At 43.1% G+C, this 22,826-nt stretch overlaps 1 protein-coding gene across 20 annotated transcripts in view; it reads left to right on the top strand.

The window, feature by feature from the left end:
* NAP1L4 (nucleosome assembly protein 1 like 4) overlaps nucleotides 1-22,826 on the top strand; it is a 1,123,813-nt gene that overhangs the window by 151,541 nt on the left and 949,446 nt on the right. For 4 of the 20 annotated variants that reach the window (XM_078682906.1, XM_078682904.1, XM_078682897.1 and 1 more), the window contains exon 1: nucleotides 9,340-9,384. The exons of 14 other annotated variants lie outside the window; for them this stretch is intronic. In XM_078682906.1, the coding sequence (XP_078539032.1) occupies nucleotides 9,355-9,384 (30 nt within the window). In that variant the 5' untranslated portion in view covers nucleotides 9,340-9,354. Of the gene's footprint in view, nucleotides 1-9,297; nucleotides 9,385-22,826 lie in introns of those variants that run through there. 2 more of the 20 variants (XM_078682899.1, XM_078682903.1) reach the window with 1 other exon arrangement.

The raw sequence follows: 22,826 nt of genomic DNA, 5'->3' as shown, positions 1-22,826 counted from the left end.
AATGGGATTTCCACCTCCTCGAAAGGGGTGTACTCATCCGGTGGTTCCTCTATTTTGTAATAGTGGAACTCATGTGTGACAGCGTTTGCTGCTGGAAAGTTTATCCATGAATAGAATACCTCTGTCTGCCGATATTCATGTGCCTCAATTACGAATATGACTGTACCACCTCTCGATGTTATTCCATTTTCTATAAGTTTAATAGTTATAGTTTTTCTTATGTTGACTGGGATGAGTATTGCATCCGGGTCAGTCTGTAGGAGACTTGTCATCCTCAAGGAGACGAGCTGCTATTCTAGCTGTCTCCCTTTCTTCTTCACTTTCTGGCATTTTTACTAGCAGAAAGGTTTTTGTTGCAGATCAAGTTTCAAGGAAGCAAAGATTAGGTGCACAATATTTTGGAACACTATCCTACAATGTTGAATAAACCAAAAACTATACATAGAAATCTCTTTCTACTAAGTTCCGGCGGATTTTAACCTTTGACCCACTCCAGACGTCTTTGGAGTATTTACGGGAAAAAGGGTCTGTCTGAAAAAGCACGACTGAGTTACTCTAACGTCTTGTGTTAGATTTATCGCCTTACCAAACGTTGGGCGCCATGTAGTGTAGTTCCAATAGTCCCAATAGGCTCTGCGCATTGGAATAATATCTTCAGTAGTGTAGACGTAGGACTGAGGTTAACTAGGTCTCTACTGACTATATTAGACTTAAGTTTTTTGCCAGCTAGCTCAGAGTTCACTAGAAACTTTCTCGAATAAGCGAGGAGGAGTTTAATCTCCCTGGATAGACAAGAAGGGATTTAGCTTCTGACAACCATAAAACATGACAACTTTACCATAAAACATGACAACTTTGCTCTCCCTGATTAAGAGTATATCTCTAGAGTCGTGTGAAAACAAAAGACAGCTATTTCACTCAGTCAAAGGTGCGTACTTAGTTTCACCAGATTGCAGAGAAAAAGAGAGACGGGCGTTTTCAATAAAAGGTGTTATTTATTGAGCAGTCTCTTTCCTCATACAAGAGAAATGAATTGCTACAATTGCAATACTTATAGTTAAGTAAAGTGCATACAGCAAAAGCAGGATTATGAAATAATACTGTAAAAGCATTGATAAGGTTTCTTAGCCATATGATACTTTAAAATGGATAAAATAGATAAATACATATATACATTAACTAATCGTACTCAACTGGTGCTTCTAACTACGTCTACCCCGGTGTACCTGACCTAAGCCTAATACGTGGGAAGGAGTAAGTAAGTAGCAGTTTAAGTTAAGTTTGTTTTGCCAAGAATCTGACTCAAGAATTCTCTGTAAGGGTTTAGTCAGTTCAGTACCTGGGTATTAGAAGGCAGGAGGTCTGGTATCTCTCTCTCAGGACTCGGTATCCCAGTCACCCGCAAGGGTAAGCTGGAAACGCCGCAGGCTGGATTTCTCGGCAAGAGAAAAGACAGCGTCTTTCTCAGCAGGTCAAAAGGGAGGGGCAGCGTCCGTGGGCTCTCGCATCAGCTGGGCTCTTCGGAAGTAGATAGCTGCTCTGCTCCAGGATTACCACCGTGTGTTTGCTTCAGGCAACGTTGGTATATTTATACCTGAAAGGTGCCGGGTTTGACGTAAGGCTGGACATAAGACGTCAATAAAGATGTCACTAAGAACTGGTCGTTCTTACAGTGCTTTACAGGAGTTCTCGGACGAAATCAAAACAAAGCAGCGGGGATTTCCCAGGTTGCTGGAGGCTTGGATTTGTTTAAGAACTCGGTGTGCTTTCTAGGGGGCTGGAGGAGTAGGCTTGCTTAATGTGACAGCATGCGCTATGACTGAATTATGAAAAGGGTTTCTATGCCGTTGTAGGGATATTATTGATTTATAACCAGGCAAGGGCAAAGAATAGGAATATCGATTCAGGTACCTAGATAAACACACTACAATTTAACTCCTCTTCCTATTTTGTTGACACTCCGGAGCATGCCTGGGAGAGGGCAACGGAGCAGCTGGCTCCTCGAAGGCCTGGAATCTCCGTGGGGGTTGTCTCCCATATCGGGGGAGACCTCGCTCCCCGCAAATCCTCCGGGAGTAAGCGTACACACTCCTGGAAGAATTACTGATTTGCTCCTGCCCATGGGAGAGACCAGACTTATCGGGCCCAGACTGAAGGAATATTGACCTTGACCCCGCTACCCCAGACGCTCCTACTCTCGGGCACACCGGACCTTTTCAGATCCCAAGAGGAGGGCACAACTGGATCTTCATGACACTGCTACCCTTCTAGTTGCTACTCTAGGGATTCGGAGAAAAATTGACCAATGATTCTTCTAGTCTTCCTCCCTATACCTGATTTGTTCTTTGTAAACACTTTAGTTTTGTTATGGCTATTTTTTCATTGACATACTGTCATGATATGTGAATTCCTGCGGTTGGGTGCTAAAACCCCTATAGAGGGGGTTGACAAGAGCCTTCATGCAGCTCTAGGCCCCGTTGATTGTTGGTATGTTCGGGGGTAGGGTGACCGATTCTTCAGGGGTGGAAATATGGGGTGGTGGGGAATTTGGATGTGAAGCTGTTCTGGGTTTTTTGTTTTGTTTTGTTAATTCCGTTAGGTTTGACCACTTCTCTCACTGGCACGTCTCTTACACACCACTCACACAAGTCTATGTACACTATACCACATGTTCGTCCCATGGTTGAGCCTCACTGGACCCCACGGCGCCTCCATGTGAGGTTGACGCCCTCATTGCATTTTTACCCCCTGCTGATAATGGTTACGTTTTTTTCTTGAAATGTTAGCAGCCTTCTGTTAACATGGGAAACACACCTTTTTTTGACACCCCCCCTTTTCTCGCCTCCAGCTTGACGGATCACTCCAAAACTTTCCAAGTACAACAAGACTTACTACGATTTGTTAACCTGCTCCAAAATATAGGCAAGTCAAAAACACGCTTTTCCTATAGAAACATGGTTCTAGCGAGACTACCTACTGGAAACCACGAGGGTAGGGGGAGGTGTTTGTGTGTCACAGCACACACCATTTGGATGCCAGTTTACAGCATCACAGTGCTGTTGTAGTAAAAAAAATTGATATATTTACTAAAACCACACTGTGATACTGTAGACTGGCATCCAGATGTTTTTTTGTTGTGGACAAAATAAATATGTAAACTTGTTCTCCTTGACCCCAAACAGTATGCCCTGGGCATCGGTGATAGGAATTCCGTATTCCTGATACCTCACTGCGGTGAGGACTTAAATATACAGACAAGCAAAAACAAACCGGCTTTGGTAGCCACCAGTGGAAATGGGTACAACCATATGCAGACCAAAGCATCCAAATTAGATAAAATGGGCTTATAGTGTCCTTGCCAAGGATTGATTTTATTTCTTTGCATGCATGTTCGCTGGATAAGATCAGTGCAGTGATTTTCTTTTATGCATCTGGGAGCCTCAGCTTCTTTGAACATGAGCTACTCTGTTCTTATACGCACGAGATAAAGCTGTTCTTTCTTAGTCCTTCTTCTATGTTGTTGGCCTAAGTAGTAAGCAGGTGGAAACAGTTCTTCAGAGTCTGGAAGACGGTGTATTTTATACCTGCTGAAACAAGCTCTGGTATTGGTTCTGACAGTAATCAGGCAGCTGCAGTTTTTTTCCAACAGTATATCTTGCAATGATAGTGCTGGACAAATGTAACCGGACTTAATGAGTTTGTGCACCTCCTTCGTGCTGTCAGCCCTTAGGCTCACTGTAGGAATTTGCTGGATTGTAACTGGTATTAAGGGTTTCACAATCTGAATAGAGCTCTCATGGCAGCTAATGTGGTATGTGAATTCTTGTGGTAATTTCGTGTAGATGCCTCTATTTCGAACTACAGATGTTGATATATCAAGATGGTCTGGTCAGTGTGTTTTTGCCCTCTCAGCAGCAAGCCATCCACTATACAAAAACTAAAACTGTGTGACACTCTGATAGATTTTGTTTTAGATTGAAATGCTTTATTTTACATGTTTGCAATTTAAAAAGGCTTTGACATGTTGATGAACAATGCAATGCTTAGGTATATGATCAATACATTTGAATGTGACTGTTTTCTCCGTTGGTTTTAATTATAATACGATGGTGTACATGTGGTTGCTTTTATTATTGTGGCAATACACTAACAAAGCCAGTAGGTCTACTTTATTTAAAATCACACTTTCCTATATTGTGATGTTGCATTTGGTATAGATGGGTGTACTGCGACTATGGGATTCAGGACTCGCTGGGTGCAATGTGATATGAGGGTATTACCAAAGGTGCACCCATCTACCTCATGTAAATGTCTTTTTTAATGCATAGTATTTAGTAGTGCGTGAATAAAGTAATTTTCATTTTTAGAAGAAAAGGCACTGACTGGACAATAATTTGAGTGTTTTTGTTGCCTGCTTTGGTGCCCTGAGAGTTGAGTGCTACAGTGGGGAACTTGGTTCCCAGTAACATGAGAATTGTGGACCTGTTACGTGTGAATGGCTAGCATACTTCACAATTAATAACCATAATTCTTCCAGTAGTTATGCTGAAATGTAACTTTCTTTTCAGCCTTGGGCTATAATAAAACAAATTGTATTGTCTAATTTATTTTAGCTATTTACAATAAAATTAAAATTGTATTTGTAACAATCATTCAGAAGCAAGGAAAAGGTATTAATGATGAAAAATGACACAAAGATATTTTCTCCCTACTTGCAGCCAAAACATTTGTTAAGGTCGTCACAACAGCAGGTGGTTGACAAGTGGCTCTCAATGCTGTACAGTTAGTCATTGATTTGAGTGTCCAACTTATTTACATGTTTAGAAAAGAGGCAGCTGACCTTTATCTGTTGAGGAAACACTAGTGCTACAGCTGAATGGGTATGTTAAGCTACCTGCGTCTCTTCTGTGAGTTTATTTTTTGTGGACTAAAAATGTCTTCCTTAACTTCTTTTATTTGAAATACCTTTAAACATTTAGCCCTGTGGTTGACTGCATTTGAGACAGTTTATGCTGTTTTTCAGTAAAATCTTCCCAGGTTTAATTCTGCACGAAGTATTCAATTTGTTTCTTCTCAGGCACTTGTGTCTCCCCAGATAACACGATCTCAAGTTCTAGCACAGTATATGAGTCTTTCAGTATTGCTTCTGAGGATAATGGTATGTTTTTAAACTGATCCACATCAGGAGAATGTCATTACTACATTCCCTGATAACGTGGGTACAGTCGCATCTTAAGGGTATGAACACCAGATGCGCAACAACCCTAAATCCTTTCACATCAAGTAAACGAGGAAGCATAAGTGAGTCTCAGTAGCATTGTATGCTGAGAGAACAGAACCTATACCTATCTACTCTGTTTTACCGTGGCTACTGCCCAGCTACTTCAGGTGTTGGGTATTTTTTTCCTTGGTGTGCAGTGATCATTAATGTGGATGCGATCAGCAGTAGCTGGTTTGCTGCAAAAGCTCTGCACGCTGTCTATTCATCTGTTCGGATTGTAGCTTCATTCACACTGTTTCCCTTAAGTGTATATCTTGTACAGAGATGGATTTCTGAACATGGATCAGTAATTTAGAGGACATGATCTGAAAGGAGCCGTTGCCTTCATTCACACTTAAACGTGCAACCATGATTAGTTTGTAATCATGTAATCGTCCCCCAGGGGCCCAGAGGAGTCTCTTTGTGATCCTAATGTTTTCTCCATACGTAAATATGTTCTCTTTGTGCACTAGTCTGTTCAATGTTGTTTTGCTTTTCAGTAGCCCCAGAGATCTCCATAGCCTCGTATTCAAGGGCAGGTTAGACTCGGGGAAATCACTTGTAGAACTAGTCTGTATTGTACCCCTTCATTTAATCTCTTCCTCAGAGTACTCTAAACTGCTGTATAGATTGGCTTGTTGTTGTAACAACTATTTTATTAGTTATTTGCTACTGCTTCTTTTTCACATATGAATTTACTGTAAATCATTATGTAAGTGTGTATAGACCACTTGATAACTTCCCCTACCCCTCTCCTGTTATGGTGTACTCCAACGTTCTTGAAGCTCAAGTTAGATTGTTGATGAAGAGATGCCAGTATTTCTGTTGTTGTGGCTTTGAGCGTGGTGACCTCTAATAAAGTTCTACATTTCCACAACTATAGCGGTTACCTGTCATTGTTTTAATATCTTTTGCCGATGAACTTTTGCCGACGAACTCGAGGAAAACGTGGAGGGACAGAGCTTGGTTTATTGATCGATGCGGAATTAAAGAACTTTCGTTTGGTGGAGTTCTACATTTGTGAATGTGTAGCAGGGCTATCAGTCGGCGCTGCATCTTTGCAGTCCAGTTCTTAGTCTGTTGAAACGTGATGAGCGATGATCTATCGAGCACTTGCTGAATCCAGTTTTTCAGTTTGTGGAAACACGCACAGTGTGCATCCATTAAGATTGTTGAGCTCCTCTTTTGATGAGAGAGGCTATCTTTTATATTCAATTCGCCCCTGACGAAGGGACAGACTTCCCGAAATGCATTGGGCTTGATTTATTTTGGATTTATGCACTAATTTTCATTATTGTAATTGTTGATTGTAATGCATATGAAAATGTTCAATATTTAAATAACATTTTTGTTAAATTGACATATGACATCATGCAATGATTAAAATTGTATGAGATGAATGACCAATTGTGGTTGCATTTGAACACTATTAATTGTGAATATATTGATTTGTATTCGTATTCCCCCCCCCCCCCCACTCCCCCCTCCCTCCAACGTGCTCGTGAGTCCAGGCTGCCTGTCTGGGACCTGGCCACTTTTTCCATAGTCTATCGTATGCCATTATACAGATGACTGATGCGTACCATCCTTCAATTCTGGACTGGAATCCTCTCCTCATTGCTGACTTTTACGGAGGATTATAGAGGTGATTCTATCATCTCCATTCAACTACAGTTCAGAACAGACAACTGTATTGTCTACACGCCTACCCTAAGGAGAAGGAAAAGACAGAGCTGAAGCAAAGAAGAAAGATGTTGTGAAGCTATCTGTCAACTTATTCACTTCACCATTTCACCTATAGCCACAGTGTTAATGAAGGTCAGGTAAGGTGAGGGGTGAAGTGATTGCAGTTTATTCCTGAGATGGACTACACTGGTGAGGATATTCCTGTGCGTTATTTAGACCGACTAGATTGGTGAACATTAGTTTTAATTACCATGAGGGACCGGTGAAGCAGTATTAAAGTTTATGGTGCAGTGTTATTATTGACTTTACTTGTCAGTGCGAGTGTCCTTGTCATTAATTTTTATTAGTGTTACAGTGTAAGTATAAGCCTTACCCTTTGTGGGAGTAATCATTAGTATTTCCCTTGTACAAAAGTGCCAGCTTTTAGATAGCAGCATCATTTCATCTTAATTTTATTAGGATACCACCTTGTATTGGCTACCATTCGTTTAGAAGTATTGTATACATTAACTCAAATGCTTATAAGTTTTGAGTCTTAAGCATTCTGTGCAATGTTTTCTTCTGCATATATATTTCAAGTTTAACTACTGTGTGTGTGTGTGTATATGTATATATATATATATATATATATATATATATATATATACATATATACATACACACACACACACACACACATTATTTTGACTTTTACTACCATAAACGTCTACATTTTAGACCTCAATTTACATGGCAGCGACTAACATGAACCAACCTCCTCTATTTTTAAATGGAGAGGGGTACAGGTTTTACCATGGAAGAGGTGGATTAAGTTGTTTGAGTCTCATTTGTTAGCAGTTGGAGGAGATGCATTCTTCCGGAATCGTAAACAACAAACATTAGGAAAGTGTTTGAGGATTTACCTGAACCTAATATTGTGGATGAGGATTAGGCAGAGGAATCTCATTTGGATGTGTACCAGCCTACTCGCAAGAAACTTGAAGAGCAATTGTTTCTGGAAAAAATTAATATTGTACTTGAAAGGCACAAGTTTTTATGTACATCTCAAATTATAAATGCAAGTGTGGCCAGTTACACAGCTACATTAAGTGGGTTATCGGCAACGTGAGTTTGGGGTTCTCACAAACTCGTTAATAAGAGTTCAATTGGTTAGGTGTAGTAACGACCATAAAGTACATGAAAAACTTTTGCCTCAGAATCCCGACATCCCAGAGGCCATTAATTTTGCTAAGAATATCGAACACACTACTCTATACATTAAGGAGCTTAAACAACCCATGGAAGCTCTCCAAGTCAAAGCTGATAAAAATGTGGTAGAAGAAATAAATGATGCATATAAAGTTAAAACATTACCTAGTCTGAAGGATAAAGAAAGGTTTAGTTGCTACAGGTGTGGTATTCAAAATCTCTTAGCTAATATTGTTAAGTGTCCTACGAGGAGGGGTAACTTGCAGAAAGTGTTATAGAAAAGGGACATTTTGCCAAAGTGTGTTGGGGAGAAATAAACAAGCCTGTACAGGTGATACAAATTGAGAAAGAAGAAATAAGGGTGAAGGTGGTATTCCAGATTAATTCTGGAAATTATTGTGATCGTGTAAAGTATCTTGCATGCTAGATTTATTTAGATGGAGTGCCATTCAAGGTATATGCAGATTCATGTTCTATCTATGCTTTCATCAACAAGGATCTGTTTTATGATAGATTCAGAAAAACCTGCAGTTTAGATCTTTCGGACATCAGCCCAGGTAGTTACAGCCAAGACCCTATCCCTTTAGAATGCATGTTGGCCATTCATACTGCTTTCAAAAATAAGTCCACAGTTGGCAAGGTGTATATCACCAAGAAGGGTTCTAACCTCCTCGGGTGGAGGCACCAAAGAGAATTAGGACTCAAGCTGCACCCTAACAGCGTTCACCAAGTTCAGTTGGTAGATAGATTGGTAACAGGATTAGATATTTGTAAGGAATTTCCTAAAGCGTTCTATGATGAGCTAGGGTTCCTTATACAATTCTCTCACAAAATTAAGTTAAAAACCAATGCCAAAATAGGGGTGCACAAAGCTCGACCAGTCTCATTGAAGATTAGAGAATCCATGCTGAAGGAACTAGATAAGTTAGAATCTGAAGGAGCTACACAGAAAATTTCAAGTTCTGAGTTGTTGGCTACCATAGTCATAGCACTCTCAAACATCTGGATAGACAGGCATCCCCTACCCAACATCAGTGAGATGCTTAGCCTCATTCAGGAAGCCAAAGTTTTTAGTCCTCGATTTATCTTCCTCTTACCATTAAGTGGCCTTACATGATGAGTCGAAACACCTAACGCCTTTCATTACTCCTTTTGTAGCATACCAGTACTGCAGAATTCCGTTTGGCTTGGCATCTGCAGCAGCGGTGTTCCATAGGATTATGCAAAAACTCTTCCTGGACATTAATAAGGTGATGTGCTTCCAAGACGATAGCCTTGTATATATTTCAGTTTTTAGGCCATACATCCTTTTAAAAAATCTTTATGTACCATTTAACCTATGCACAGACCACAAGCCTTGATTCCTGTTTTTTCCACAAGAAGAATGGAGGATACAACTTCCTGTGTGGCAAAGTGGGTTCTTGGGCTATTAGGCTTTAATTATTTAATTATCAAATGGAATATGTACCTGGCACAAAACAGCAGCTGATTGCCTGTCCAGGTTACCCTTAGACAAGGAGGAACAAAAATCACCAGCAGGAGAAAAAGTTGTCCTTAAAATAGACATTCCAGCCATTTTAAAAGATGCATGGGACAAGTGTATGGAACAAGATGTGAGTATTGCACAGGTCCGTGGGCGAAAATGGGTCTAGACATCATTGCCCCAATAATTCTACAATTTATAATGAAGAAATATGTGTTTGTAGTAGTGGACTATCATTTCCTTTGGGTGACAACTTGTTCGGCAACCAATGTACCTCTAAATTTCCTCACTAAAATATTCACCAGGCGAGGTATCCCAGTGTTGTTGGTAACAGACCACAGGGTACAATTTGTTTCCGAGGAAATGTAAGAATTCTTAAAAGACTTATCCATCCAGCACATCAGAACTTCTTTGTATATAGTCATAAAGCTAATGGGTTAGTGCAACGCAGTAATGGTATGATAAAAGAATCCATTCCGTTGGCTCATGTGACAGGAAAATACATTGAAGACAACTTAAAACAAATGCTATAGTTGTAGCACACATCTCCTAAACCCCTATCAGGAATATCTCCTTTTCGTGCCTTTAAAGGGAAAAAGCCTGGATTTAAACTGTTGCCTAACCGGCTTACCAGCAGTGCGCCTGTTTGGGTTCACCATGAGAGCATGTCAGAAAAAAAGAGAGATACATCAACAAGAGTATAAACACAGGTATGATAACAAATGATGTGTTAAAACCCAAATGGAAGCATGTCATTGGGATTTGATAAGGAACCCTGTAATCACTAGAAATAAGTTCGACAAATACTCCAAGCCAGTAAAAATCAAACCAGTAATAACTAACATGCCTATCTTAGAAGATAGCCGTTGTGTGATGATGGATAGACTAGTGAAGAGTCCTTTGATGTGCATTCCTATAGATTCATAGATTTTCTTCCTTTACCTCACTTCTAAATACATTTCTATTATATTTCAAAAAATATTAAGGGAAGGAATTGCGCAGAAACTTCTATTTTAATAGTTATTTACTAGTGCTTGTTTTTCAAATATGAATTTACTGTAAATCATTATGTAAATGTATATAGATCAGGTGGTATCTTCTCCCACCCCTCTCCTGTTATGGTGTACTCCAGCATTCTTTAAGCTCAACTTGGAATGTTGGTGAAGAGGTGCAATATTTCTGTTCTTGTCGCATTGAGCAGAGTGTGGAGACTACTTCTAATAAAGTTTGTAATTTCTAAAATTTGTATTGGTTACCTGACATCTTTTTAACTCTTGTGCTTTCGTGGCTTCTCAACCACAGTGGTTCTAGAGATGGCAGTGTTGACTTTGATATGTCTGTGCCTCTTCTAATTTTTCAGCCCAGGCAGAATTTCTTTTGGTGTGAATAAGACCAGAGATCCCTCAAATCTCAGAACCTCAAGGATACCAACGAAAAGCCTCACGAGCAAACACTTATCTTGGTCTAATCCTTTTTTTTTGTTTGGTTTCAGCAAATGTTTTATCCTGCTAAAGAATACGTGTAAAGAAAGACGATTTTATATCCCTACCAGCTGGAATATTTTCCTTGATCCTTTTAGCTACAGACTCACTCCCTAAGTTTACATCTATAGAACCTCACAATGATAATGTGCTTTATCAGTTTCATAAACATCCACTTTTTAAATCTGTGATTAACTAAGAAAAGCATGCTAACTAGCAATTAGGCTATCCACCTTTCCTCTCTGCAAGACATTAATTGTATTTTTTAGATGCTTCATCTGTTTAATGAACAGAGGTATGTTGGACATATAATCAGCTTAAGAGCTATGCTCTTTTGTCTCATACATTCTTCACAATTTCTTCATTACATTTGCCCTATGCTTCTACAATTAAGTTGTTACATTTTTGTAATTGCTGTGAAGTGATGCTTACATCTCAGAAGTGGTATGCCCTTTTTTCTACATAGAGGATTTGGTGCCCATTGTTGTTTTTTCTTCACCAAGGATTGTAATGTGAGACTTCATGTTATGAAACTGGTCTCTTCCCACTACAGCTGTGTGGCGTATGTGCTTTTTCAGCAGTCACTTTTCCCACTGATTGCGTTTAAGGCCTAAATACAAGGGGACTAGTCAAAGAGTTTCAAGTGAGCAGCACGATTAACTTTGTCATTTGATGAACTTGTCTCAGAGCACCTTCTTCTTTATGCTGTTGCTTTGCATTCTTATCTCCTTGTTCAATGTACTTCTGTCTTCGTGGCGGGATGATGTCTCCCAAATAAACATTGAAATCTGGGATAGGCCAATTCTGTATCCATCCCACACTTTATTACCTTGCGAGGATTAAAGTTCTGATCCCTTACCTTAGAATATTCCCCAGACATCGGACTGCATCAGGAATTTTTAAAGAAGTACTCCTGTACGCCGGTAGATGGTGTAATCCGGCTCTGCATTGTCCGCACCAGCTGTGGCATGAGCGGTGCCTATACAGGCCTGTACAGGTACCACCACTATGCACTGACATCAGTCAGATAAATTGTTGGAGAATTCTTTCTCCTGGTGTGCTTAGGGATATTCCCAAAGAAACCAACTGGTTTCAAACCTTTCTGGTGCCGGTCACAGGCAGATGTCTGTGAAAAACCTATAATTGGTTTGTTTGTGGTACTTGGAATGGGACAGCGACTACAAGGACTGCCATACCATGAATCCAAAGGCTCGGAGTAGATGTTCCCTGAAGCTCCTCGCTGCTCGATGTCAAACGACCCTGTGACGATCTCGATCCCTGTTGTGCAGAAAGTCCAGAGACTGCTTGCAATGGTCAGCGCCGCAGTTCAAATGATCGGGTAAGTCCTAAAAGTGAACAAATTCTATGCGTTTTTCAACTTCTCCACACTTGTCAAAGTCGCCGTATTAGGAGTAGAAATGACGAGTGTACAAGGCCTCGCTCCTCCACTGAGCTCCTGATTATGCCCATGCCCTCTCAGCACCTCCCAGAAATTCTCGGAGCTCCTTCAATCCCCTCCCAACTCGAGGATTTCTATGGGGCCATGCACCTCATATTTGTGCAGCCAGACTCCTTTGGAGAGTCTTTGTGCCCCACGAGTTCAGGGGGACTATTACTGGATTCCTGTTGGTGGATTTACCCCCAGCGCCAGTCTGGCATCATGAATCTGGTGCGACTCCACCTACAAGGCCACAACTTTCCTCATACCCTGCTCCAGTGCCGTCATTCCCAGCGCCAACCAGGCCCCGCAACGGCTCGGACCCCATCATCGTCATCAACCCCGACTCCTATACGGAACCGGATCAACATCGCCCAACATCGACTGTCGCCAGCCAGTACCATGTCTTACGATTTGGAGCTAGTACCCTTTACCTTTGATAGGCCTGGAAAAGGTGACAAACTGGAGGGGTTTGATGAACCAGAAGACAACTGGTATGAGGAACTGGCTGATGCTAATGGGTTAGACACCTCACCTGACTCTGACTTTGTCTCTCCTCTTACCATGGCTATGGAAGAGGGAGCCTTCTTTGCAGTGGTGGTGCAGAAGGCAGCTGAGGTCCTGGACCTTCAGCTGCCCTCAGTGACAGTCCAGAACCACTTCTTGATGGAGGTGCTTCAGCGGGGTCTTAACCCTTCTGAACCTCTCCTCCTATTCAATGAAAGCCCCACTGTTGTTCTGCTTGTGCCTGGTCCAAGCCCTGTGAAGGGGTTCCTGTACATAGGACGATTGCCCGCTGCCATCTCCCTGCTCCTGGGGACTCCAGTTTACTCATCAAGCACCCGACCCTGGAGAGCTTGGTGGTCCAAGCCTCCACCGCCAGGATCAGCCCCGGTGAATTCCCAACCACTCTATGGATAGGGACTCCAAAAGGCTGCATACCTTTGGCAAGAGGAGGCTCTTTTCCTCCAGCTTAGCGCTGCGATCAGTAAACACCGCATGTCTTTTTTGGCTGATAGACACACACACACTAACACTCTGTGTGAGATTCGGTTGCACAAGTGCTGCCTGTGGTCTCGGAGGAGGCCCGAGCCATACTTACCCAAGCCATATCTGACGGGTGAGATGCAGCAGAGTTCACTATCAGGTGTGGGTTGGACATGATTGACTCACTGGAAAGAGCGATTGCAGTTCCTTACGAAGTCTGGTTGAGAAACACTGGCTTTTCAAGCGACATCCAATCTTCCCACATGGACATGCACTTTTTTTTTTTTAAGAGTTTTATATAGCGCGAACTTGACCCAAATCGGGTATCAGATCGCTTTACATAGCACCAGTTACGTTACATGAGGGGAAACATTCATTTTTTCGTTAGGCATGGGGAGATTAAGTGATTTGCCCAGAATCACAGGATGTTCAGTGTCATTGCTGAGACTGGAACCCAGTTCCCCAGATTCGAGGTCAACCGCCCTAGCCGTTAGGCCAACTCCTCTCCTTTGATGGCTCTTGTCTTTTTGGCAAAAGAGACTTCACGCTGGATCGCTTTAAAGACAGCAGAGCTACAGCCAGGTCTTTAAGCCTCTCCATGGACCCGCTAGCCCCAGTTAGTTGTTCATCTCTTCTGTGGCTACAGTAGGTGCTACCAGCTGCATCCTTTCCCACCCAGCTACCAAGCCCATCAGGCTTCCAAGGCTTTTTGTGACTGCGGTTCCCACAAACCACGTGAGAACACCAGCTAGAGGTCAGTCAGTCCACCAGCCCCAGCAGCCGCAGCCTCAAAACCCCATTAGTTCGCCCTTATACCAGCACGGGGGCCAAGTGTTGGGCAGGATCCACCATCACCTGCCCCACTGGCACTCCATAATAGCAGACAAGTGGTTCTACAAATTGTCCAGAGAGGCTACCCCATACCGTTTCTGGAAGCTGCCCGACCCATGTACCCCACTTATGCCTGGCTGACAGAGGACTTTGCTCAACCAAGACATGTTGGCCCTTTTGTCCAAAGAGCCATTGAGAGGATGCTGCCATCAGAAGTAGGTCGTGGTTGCCATTTCTGGTACTGTCTGGTGCCCAGAAAGGACAAAGTCCTCCATCCTATTCTAGACCTGTGCCTTATCAATCTCTTCCTGAAGAACTAGAAGTTCAATATACTCACCTTAGCTCACCTCTTGTCTACCCTGGATCCCAGAGACTGGATAGTATCATTAGACTTGCAGGGCGCATATTTCCACATACCCATCCTGCATATCCATAGCCTTTAACTGCGCTTCACGGTGGGCCAAGAGCACTTTCAGTTTCAGTTCACTCTGCTCCCCTTTGGCCTTACCAGTGCCCCTTGAGTGTTCACCAAGGTGATGGTGGTGGTTGCAGTACATTTGTGGATGGCCCGTGTTCCAGTCTTCCCCTACCTCAAAGATTGGCTGTTGAAGGCAGACATGCCCCAGGCAGTTGTCTCCCATCTCCAGACTATGGTGAACCTCCTGCACTCACTGGGTGTCATTGTAAACATGCCGAAATCACACCTGGCTCCCTCTCAGACTGTCCCTGTCTTCGGAGCTGTTATTCACACAGTCCTGTTTTGGGCCTATCCTTCTGAATGGTAAGTCCAGGATATTCAATGTATCAGCCTTTATCCTGTATTTTGGTGTAACTGACTCTGAGGCAGTTGACCTCATGGACTCCTGCATCTTACTAGTGACACATGCCAGTTGGCATATGCGGGCTCTGCGTTGAGACCTGATGTTCAACTGGGCAGAGCATCAGGGGAATCTGTTTGACCTGCCAGATCCCAGACGGTATTGTGCGGAAGACCTGCAGGGGTAGCTGATGAACTGCAGTTGAGTCAGCGGCAGACCCCTCGCCTTTCTCCAACCCGAGCGGACTGTAGTGGCTCTCCCATTTGGGAGAGGTAGAGATCAAAGGTCTCTGATGTCTGGCGGCTTATTTCGGGCATTCCAGTTTGCATTGAAAGCCTTTCTTCCTTCCATCAGTGGAATGCAGGTGTAGGTGTTCATGTAAAACACCACCACTGTCTTCTACTCCAACAAACAGGGCGGTGTAGGGTCCTAGACCCTTTGCCAAGAGGTCCTGCGCTTCTGTACATGGCTTGAACTCCAGGGCATTTCCCTGGTGTTTCCACAGCTGCCGTGCTCTCTGAATGTCAGAGCAGACAAACTCAGCTGTCGATGCCTAGTGTATCACAAATGACATCTACACCCAGAGGCGGTGAAACATCTTTCAAGATTGGGGAGTCTTGGTTAGATCTATTTGTCATCACAGAGAACAAACATTGTCAGCAATTCTGCACATTGGAGTTTACAAGGCTGCACTCTGAGATGCTTTACGTCTCAATTGGAGTTCAGGTGTCCTGTACGCCTTTCTGCTGATACCACTCCTGTTTGTATTTCTCCAAAAGATCATGAATCACCGGCCCCAAGTCATTCTTGTGGCTTCAGATTGGGCATGGAGAGTATGGTATCTTGAATCTGAGCTTTGGTCCTCTGACCCGGACCTGCTTCTTCAGTAGGAGTAGCTTTTGCAGCAACAGGGCACGGTCTTAAACCCAAACCTGCATACCCTTCACCTTAATGCAGTGAGATTGAGCATCGACAGTCGACCACTTTCGACCTTACTGTCAAAGTCTTCAATGTCATTCTGGCAGCCAGGTGTCCCTCTTCCAAGTTTGTGACGTGGTGTGCTTCCAAGAATACGGACTGTCTTTCTGCACCCCTGTACCAAGTTTTGTTGTTTTTTCTTTCTTTGACTGAGCATGGCTCTGCTCTGGGCACTGTTAAAGGTTATTTGCTAGCATGGTAGTGCTTGGGCAAACTGGGTTTAGCCCACCAAATATTCAGAGGGGCGCAGCAGGGAGCTGCCTGACTTAATGTCATGCAAGCAATAGGTGCTCGTACATCCCACTTGGTCTCAATGAGGTGTTGTTAAAGACTTTGTAATCCGTCCTTAATGTCCCTCATCGTACTGGTTGACACCCCATCAACCCCCTGCCCTTCTCCCTCTTCCTCACACCTCCTGTCACCATTCCTGAATGACCCCTTGCCCCCACAGCAAACACCAAATGTTCTTTCTGCCGAGGACACTGCCCCTGTCATTCCGATTTAGGGTTGACCCTGGTTTTTAGCCATTTCGGCTTTCTTAAGGTTGCGGGACCAACCTTCTCTGTTTGTCACTTGTTATGACCTATTTCCTTAAGGGCGTTCAACACCTAATCCCTCCAAAACCATTCATTATGTCCCAATGGGACCTCAACCTGGTCTTAACCTTTCTCTTGTGTGTGACCTCAAAGCCCCTGTACAATTTCCCTATTCACCTACTCGTCATCAAAATGGCTTTTCTGATGACCATAACGTCGGCCAGGGGGGTCCGTGCACTGCAAGCACTTTCAGTTCACCCCTCTTGCAAACTTTCTGTCCAGACAAACTGGTTCTCAGGACCCATGATTCCTTCCTTCCTTCCGAAGGTTGTGACACCTTTTCATGTAGGCCAGATTATTACCTTGACTACCTTCTTTGCTCCGCCTCACCCTTCTAAACAAGAATAGAGACTCCGCTGCCTGGACTCAAAAGAACATTGTCGAGCTAGCATGATCATACCAAAGAGTTCTGGGTGGACAGCCAACTGTTAATTTGGTACTTCTGTGAAAAGAAAGGAAAGGCTGTACAGAAACAAACCTAGCAAACCTCAATATCCTCCGTGTCCATTAAAAATTGAAACGCCTCCTGATAATTATACAGCCGCTCTCTTAAGAACAAAGGTTTACATCTTTTTTTCCTAAGATCAAGATAACATCTGCAAAAGAGAGTTAAGTGCAGTGTTGACTGTTTGGATTTATTTGTCAAATGGACGTTTAACATCATTGGAGACACAAGTTTTCCCGTTTCATAAAGTGACCAACGTATGTATTATTAAAAATGGAATCTAGTTAAATAAAATCTGTGATGGACATTTTGTGGTCTCGGATGTCTAAAGTGTGATATATAAATCTTCCCTGCACATTTTGTCATATTTCTAGTTTCAATCTCTGAAAAACGCCCTTTTCCAGGGCCTGGAGTTTTAGAAAAGAGTTTGAAAATTGGACAACATTATGTGGGATCTCTCACAATCTCGTTTCCCCATGTTGTAGAGATTTGAAATTATTCCTGGTAAAAAGCTAACTCATAATTCCACTGTATGCTAAAAGCAGTCTTTTTTGTTTGTTTTTCACCACTGCAAGCTTTTTCCAATGTTGTAGTTAGACATATAAAATGCAAGCCATACTCGTTGCATTTGCCAATGCTTACGTTTCATGTTCTTACACAATAGCTGGAGAACTCCACCATTGATTCCTTCCAGTCATTCTAGTAGAGTGTTTGCCCCAACAGGTTGATTAGCAGGATGACTGTTTGAGTTGACACATTAATTCCTTCCACAATGAATGTTTCCTTGCGTATGTCACTCATGACATATGCCAAGTTCAGGCAATCCGTTATTTACAACCTATAGATATATTATAGCCAGTTCCCCAGGGGTGCAACAGATGAGTGCGTGTTATTTTTGTGCCTGGGGCACATTGGTATTAACGAAGGGACCGCAGATACTTGGGCATGCCTTATGTAATACAAATATAGCAGGCGCCAAGTGTGGAGGCGCATAAAAACTACTCCTGAGTTGAGCCATTACGCAGCTGCCCTCTTGGATGTTGATAATTCTGATACCTTTCACAAAGTACTTTGGCTTAAAGAAGTGAGGACATTACTTCAAAAGTTGCACCTTGAACACTTATGGTCTGCAGTAGACCCAGACGATTTTCCGTCTAAGACTATGTTGAAAAAATTGTACTGGGACATGATAAACAATGCTGCATTGACTTCTGATCAATCATCTGCCTTGATATCCCAGTTCCTGGAAGTTAAAACAATCCCGAAATTTGAACAGTTTTGGGATTTGATCTCCAAGCCCCTAGATAGGAAACTGTATTTCCAGTTTAGAATTGGCTCTTTACCCTTAAATGCTTTCACAGCCAATTGGTGCCCGGATAATGTAAATACTTGTTTTTACTGCAAAATTCATGTAGAAGATATCCCACATTTTCTATTTGTATGCCCCTTATATGCTGCCCCAAGGAATAGATGGTTGAAGCCTGCTTGCAGAAATTTGGGCACTAGGAAATGTTTGGACGCCTTAAGGATTTTAAGATCAAACTGTGCCCCTAATCTTGCAATTGCAGTGGCTAAATACATGGGGTGGGCATGGATAATACGCACGCGCACTTTAAAACTCCTATGAACTAATGAATTACTAGACCCTGTGATTTAAACTTTGTGCTGTGTCTCTATTTTAAAAATGATTATTTTTTGTCTTATTCGCCAACAAAGTATAAACTGCTTAGAATTTAATACTTTTTTATTTCTAGACTAGTATTTATATTTGTATAGCTTAGGGATATGCTTTTATGACAATGTTGTCGAATAAAGTATTTAAACTTGAAACTTGACTTGTGTACCAGCGTGGACTCAAGTGGGCCTCATTTGCATGGGGGCACGACCACATGCAGATGAGGGATTCCTTTGCCTTTCCACCAGTGCCGTATGATAGATGTGGCCATAGAGTAGAAAGAGGCTTTCCAGAGGCGCATTGTCTGTGCGCTCCTCCACTGTGACCCTTGAGAGAAGGTCCAAGGGAACCCTCAGGGTCCCTTTCCTGTTGTGTGCACCCACCTGTCCCACTTCTCAAATACAGGCCAGGTTGCCACCTACAAAGTAAAAACGGAAGCAGCAGTTTCAGTCAGCCGGTACGCTTTTCACACATTTTTTCTTCCCATGGCAGACATAACTTTGCTTCTGCATTGGGAACACACCTTTTACTGTAATAGGGCACATTGAGTTAAAGGTGTGGTGTGCTGTGATGTAAACCGGGAGAGTGCACCCTATGTGTAATATTATTATGGCGGATTTGTGAAGCGCATGGCTGCCCTAAGGCTCCCCAGCGCTAACTGATCAGTTACAAGAGCAGAGAAGGTGGTTCAGAGATATTGCCTAAACAGCCATGTTTTATTTACTTCCGAAATTGCAGTTCATTATCTAGCTTTCTACATTCTGCTGGAATGGAGTTCCGAAGTTTGGGAGCTAGATGAGAAAAAGCTCAATCCCCCCCCCCCCCCCAATCTTTCTCTTTTGACCTTTGTTTGTGTTAGACGGTCTGCGGTGCTGGACCGCAGCTGTCTACGTGGTGCATACAGCGAGATAAGCTTCTTGATCTTCCCTGGTCCTTTATCGTGATGTGCTCTGTGTGTGATAATCAGCGTTTTGAATTTTATTCTTGCCTCTATCGGGAGCCAGTGTAGACTTCCTAGGTGTTTTTTTTACCGGTTCCCGACTGGGGATGTTACAGAGTAGTCTAACCGCTGCATTCTGCACGGTCTGCAACTTTCGTGTAATCTCTTTAGGTGCACCAAGGGATAGAGGTACTCGGTGAATGCCAATATCTGAATACTGCCTATGCTACGTTTCCCTGGACCAGATAGTGTTAGCACGTTAGAACAGAGGTAGATGTGCAGTGTACGTATGACTGGGTCTGGGAAAACTTAAAATATTAAAGCTGCTACATATGTGTTAGACCTGGCATCTTTTGAGTGGATTCCCCCTAACTTTTTGCCTTCAGACCTCCTGTTTTGGCTGAATTTTTTTTTTGCTGGCCTTAGGACTCTGCACACTTTACCACAGTTAACCAGAGCTAAAGAGCTTGTGGTCTCAGCTCAAAGCATGGTAACATTGGTTTAGACCCAATTGGCATATTTAATCTACTAAGAAGTCCCTAGTAAAATAAACTACATGTGCCCAGGGCGTGTAAAATAAATGCTACTAGTGGGCCTGCAGCACTAATTGTGCCACCCACTTAAGCAGCCTATAAACATGTCTTAGACCTACCTTTGCAGAGCGTGTGTATACAGCTTTAAACTGCCATTTGACCTAGCAAAATAAACCTTTTTCTAGAACCAAATCTTCCTATTGAATACATATGTCTCCCTTAAATTAGGCCCTGGACAGCTCAAAGGCAGAGGGCAGTGTATTTAAAAAGTTTGGACCAACACTTTGAAGGAGCGAGAAGCTATGAATAGCTAAGTGCCCTCATGCTCCCAAACTGTCTGAAAACTACACTATAGAGGGTTAAGTTATCTTTTTAATCCCGATATGTTCTGCGCGAAAGTTGCATGACCCATAGTATATCTCATCAGAGTGTGAGATCAACACCCAGGTAAATCAGTGTGATCAGCACATCTCTGGGATATTTAGATGAGTCCTCACCCACAGGTACCACCTGTGGTCTGCTTCATCATTGGACCCATACCCTACCCATCTATTGTGGGTGGGTGGACTGAATATGTTTGTAAGAGGAGACCTTTAAACTATTGGCTAGGTGCTAATGAGCACATTAAATTTCTTGTTCCGTTTTTCATTGACACTTGGAGTAGAGCATATGGCGATAATATGCAACAGAAGTGAGGTTTGTAGGCATCTGCTAATATGGGGGTGCAAGGGATCCCCCCCAGTGGCTAGTGAATCCCACCCACCCCATTCAATGGGTCTGCCAGTTATATCAGCTTGTGTGACCCTCATGACAAGTGGCTGCAATAAGCATTGTCTCTTTCTCTCTGGGGTCATTACGATTAGGTGGGATGTGCTCTATTCCCATCTAATGGTCCTGTTTGAAAAAGCATAACAAGTATACAACTAAATTGACATAAACTAGATAAACTCAAATAGAGCAGGTTAGTGGGCCCATGTTGAATGTGAAAGATGGTTTGGTGAGAATTGTGTAATGGTTTCAGCTTGAGGCAGACTCGACCTGTAACCGTATCGGATGTGGTCATGCATTTCATATCTTAGCGCTTCAGTTGGGGGGGGGAGGTAATACTAGTCGCCTCATACGTCTACCGTGCTCTTCCTGGTCCCATCTCCCTTGTTCTCAATCCCTCAGTCCGTGGAGGACCCACTGTCGTCATCCGCGCTATTGGGGTGGTTTGGGTGCTCTCAAGCAAATAGTGTCTTTCCTGAGGCAGCAATTGGACGGCGGTGTTGACCCTTTAACTCTTCCCAATATAGTGCTCTACTCTCTACTCCGGACCATCTAGTCACCTCTTGTATCCAAGTGTTAATCTGTGGCCCTGTATTCAACTTCCAAGTCACCGCAATTCGTCTCCTGGCCAGAGCCAATGCCATGTCTGTAAACCTATTCCCACTTTACCTGTAGGTGGTCTGGGGAATAGTCCAAGCAGGCAGACCTCTATTGTTAAATTAAGGGTACGTCCTAGCATAGCATTAATCTTAGCCAGTGCCGCTTGCTAAAAGCGGTTTTGTTTCTCACAGCGTCCAACTGACCGCATCTCGGGCAGGCTCGCGCTTCTCCCCCAAAGGCAGAAAAAAGATGGTGAGGGGTCATGCAAGACATATGGATATAATTAAATTGGATGCATTTTAGTCTGCTATTGTGAGAAATTTTCTTAGGGGATTCTAACACTCTACCCCTTTCTGCATCAGTGAGTCTCTCCCATTTATCCCTTAGTTTCAGCAGCGGAGCCAAGGACATCTCAGGTAGGGATGTTTAAAGCCATTTGATTAGGTGGCCCGCTGTTCCTAGTGTGACCAGGTAGGGAAGCACTGCATGTGCTTCTGGTTTTTCCCTGTTCCTACCGTACAGTCGCCCAAACGTCCATACCAGCTCTTCGTATATAATAAACTGAACTAGCTAGAGTCCGCACCCGTCAAGCAGCTCTTCAAAAGGGAGTAAGATTTTGTCCTGGTAGCAGTCCATCACGGTCTTAATCCCAGCCTCCGTCCAGGTTGCTAGTTGCTCTGCCCCAATGATCGACTGCAGCTCTCCATAAGGCAACCCTACCAATGGTAGTACCGGAGAGTATCTCAAGACATCAGACAGTCTTGTCATTCAGCATTTTCAGCACTGCAGGGCTATAGTTTGCAGCTGTGAGGTATATGGGACCTTAGTCGACTGATTCAGGAGTTTTGCCAGCAAGAGGCGTGGGTGCTGTCCTAAGTCCATCAAGTAAGTCCCCTCATGGTTCATTCCCTCCAACCATTTATCCACACACTGCAGCTGTGCAGCCAGTTGGTAGAATTCAAAGTCCGGCACCCCCAGTCCCTCTTCCCTCATGGGGGATGGGGGGGGGGTCGTAAGATTTGTAATGACACTCTTCGGCTCCCATTTCCCCAGATAAGATCCCGCACCATGGCATCTAGTGGGTGAAACCAACCCGCGGGCATTAGCACTGACAGATTA

Source organism: Lissotriton helveticus, chromosome 3_1, assembly GCF_964261635.1.
Source record: "Lissotriton helveticus chromosome 3_1, aLisHel1.1, whole genome shotgun sequence".
NCBI lineage: Eukaryota > Metazoa > Chordata > Amphibia > Caudata > Salamandridae > Lissotriton > Lissotriton helveticus.
This window is presented reverse-complemented; position numbering and strand designations above follow the sequence as displayed.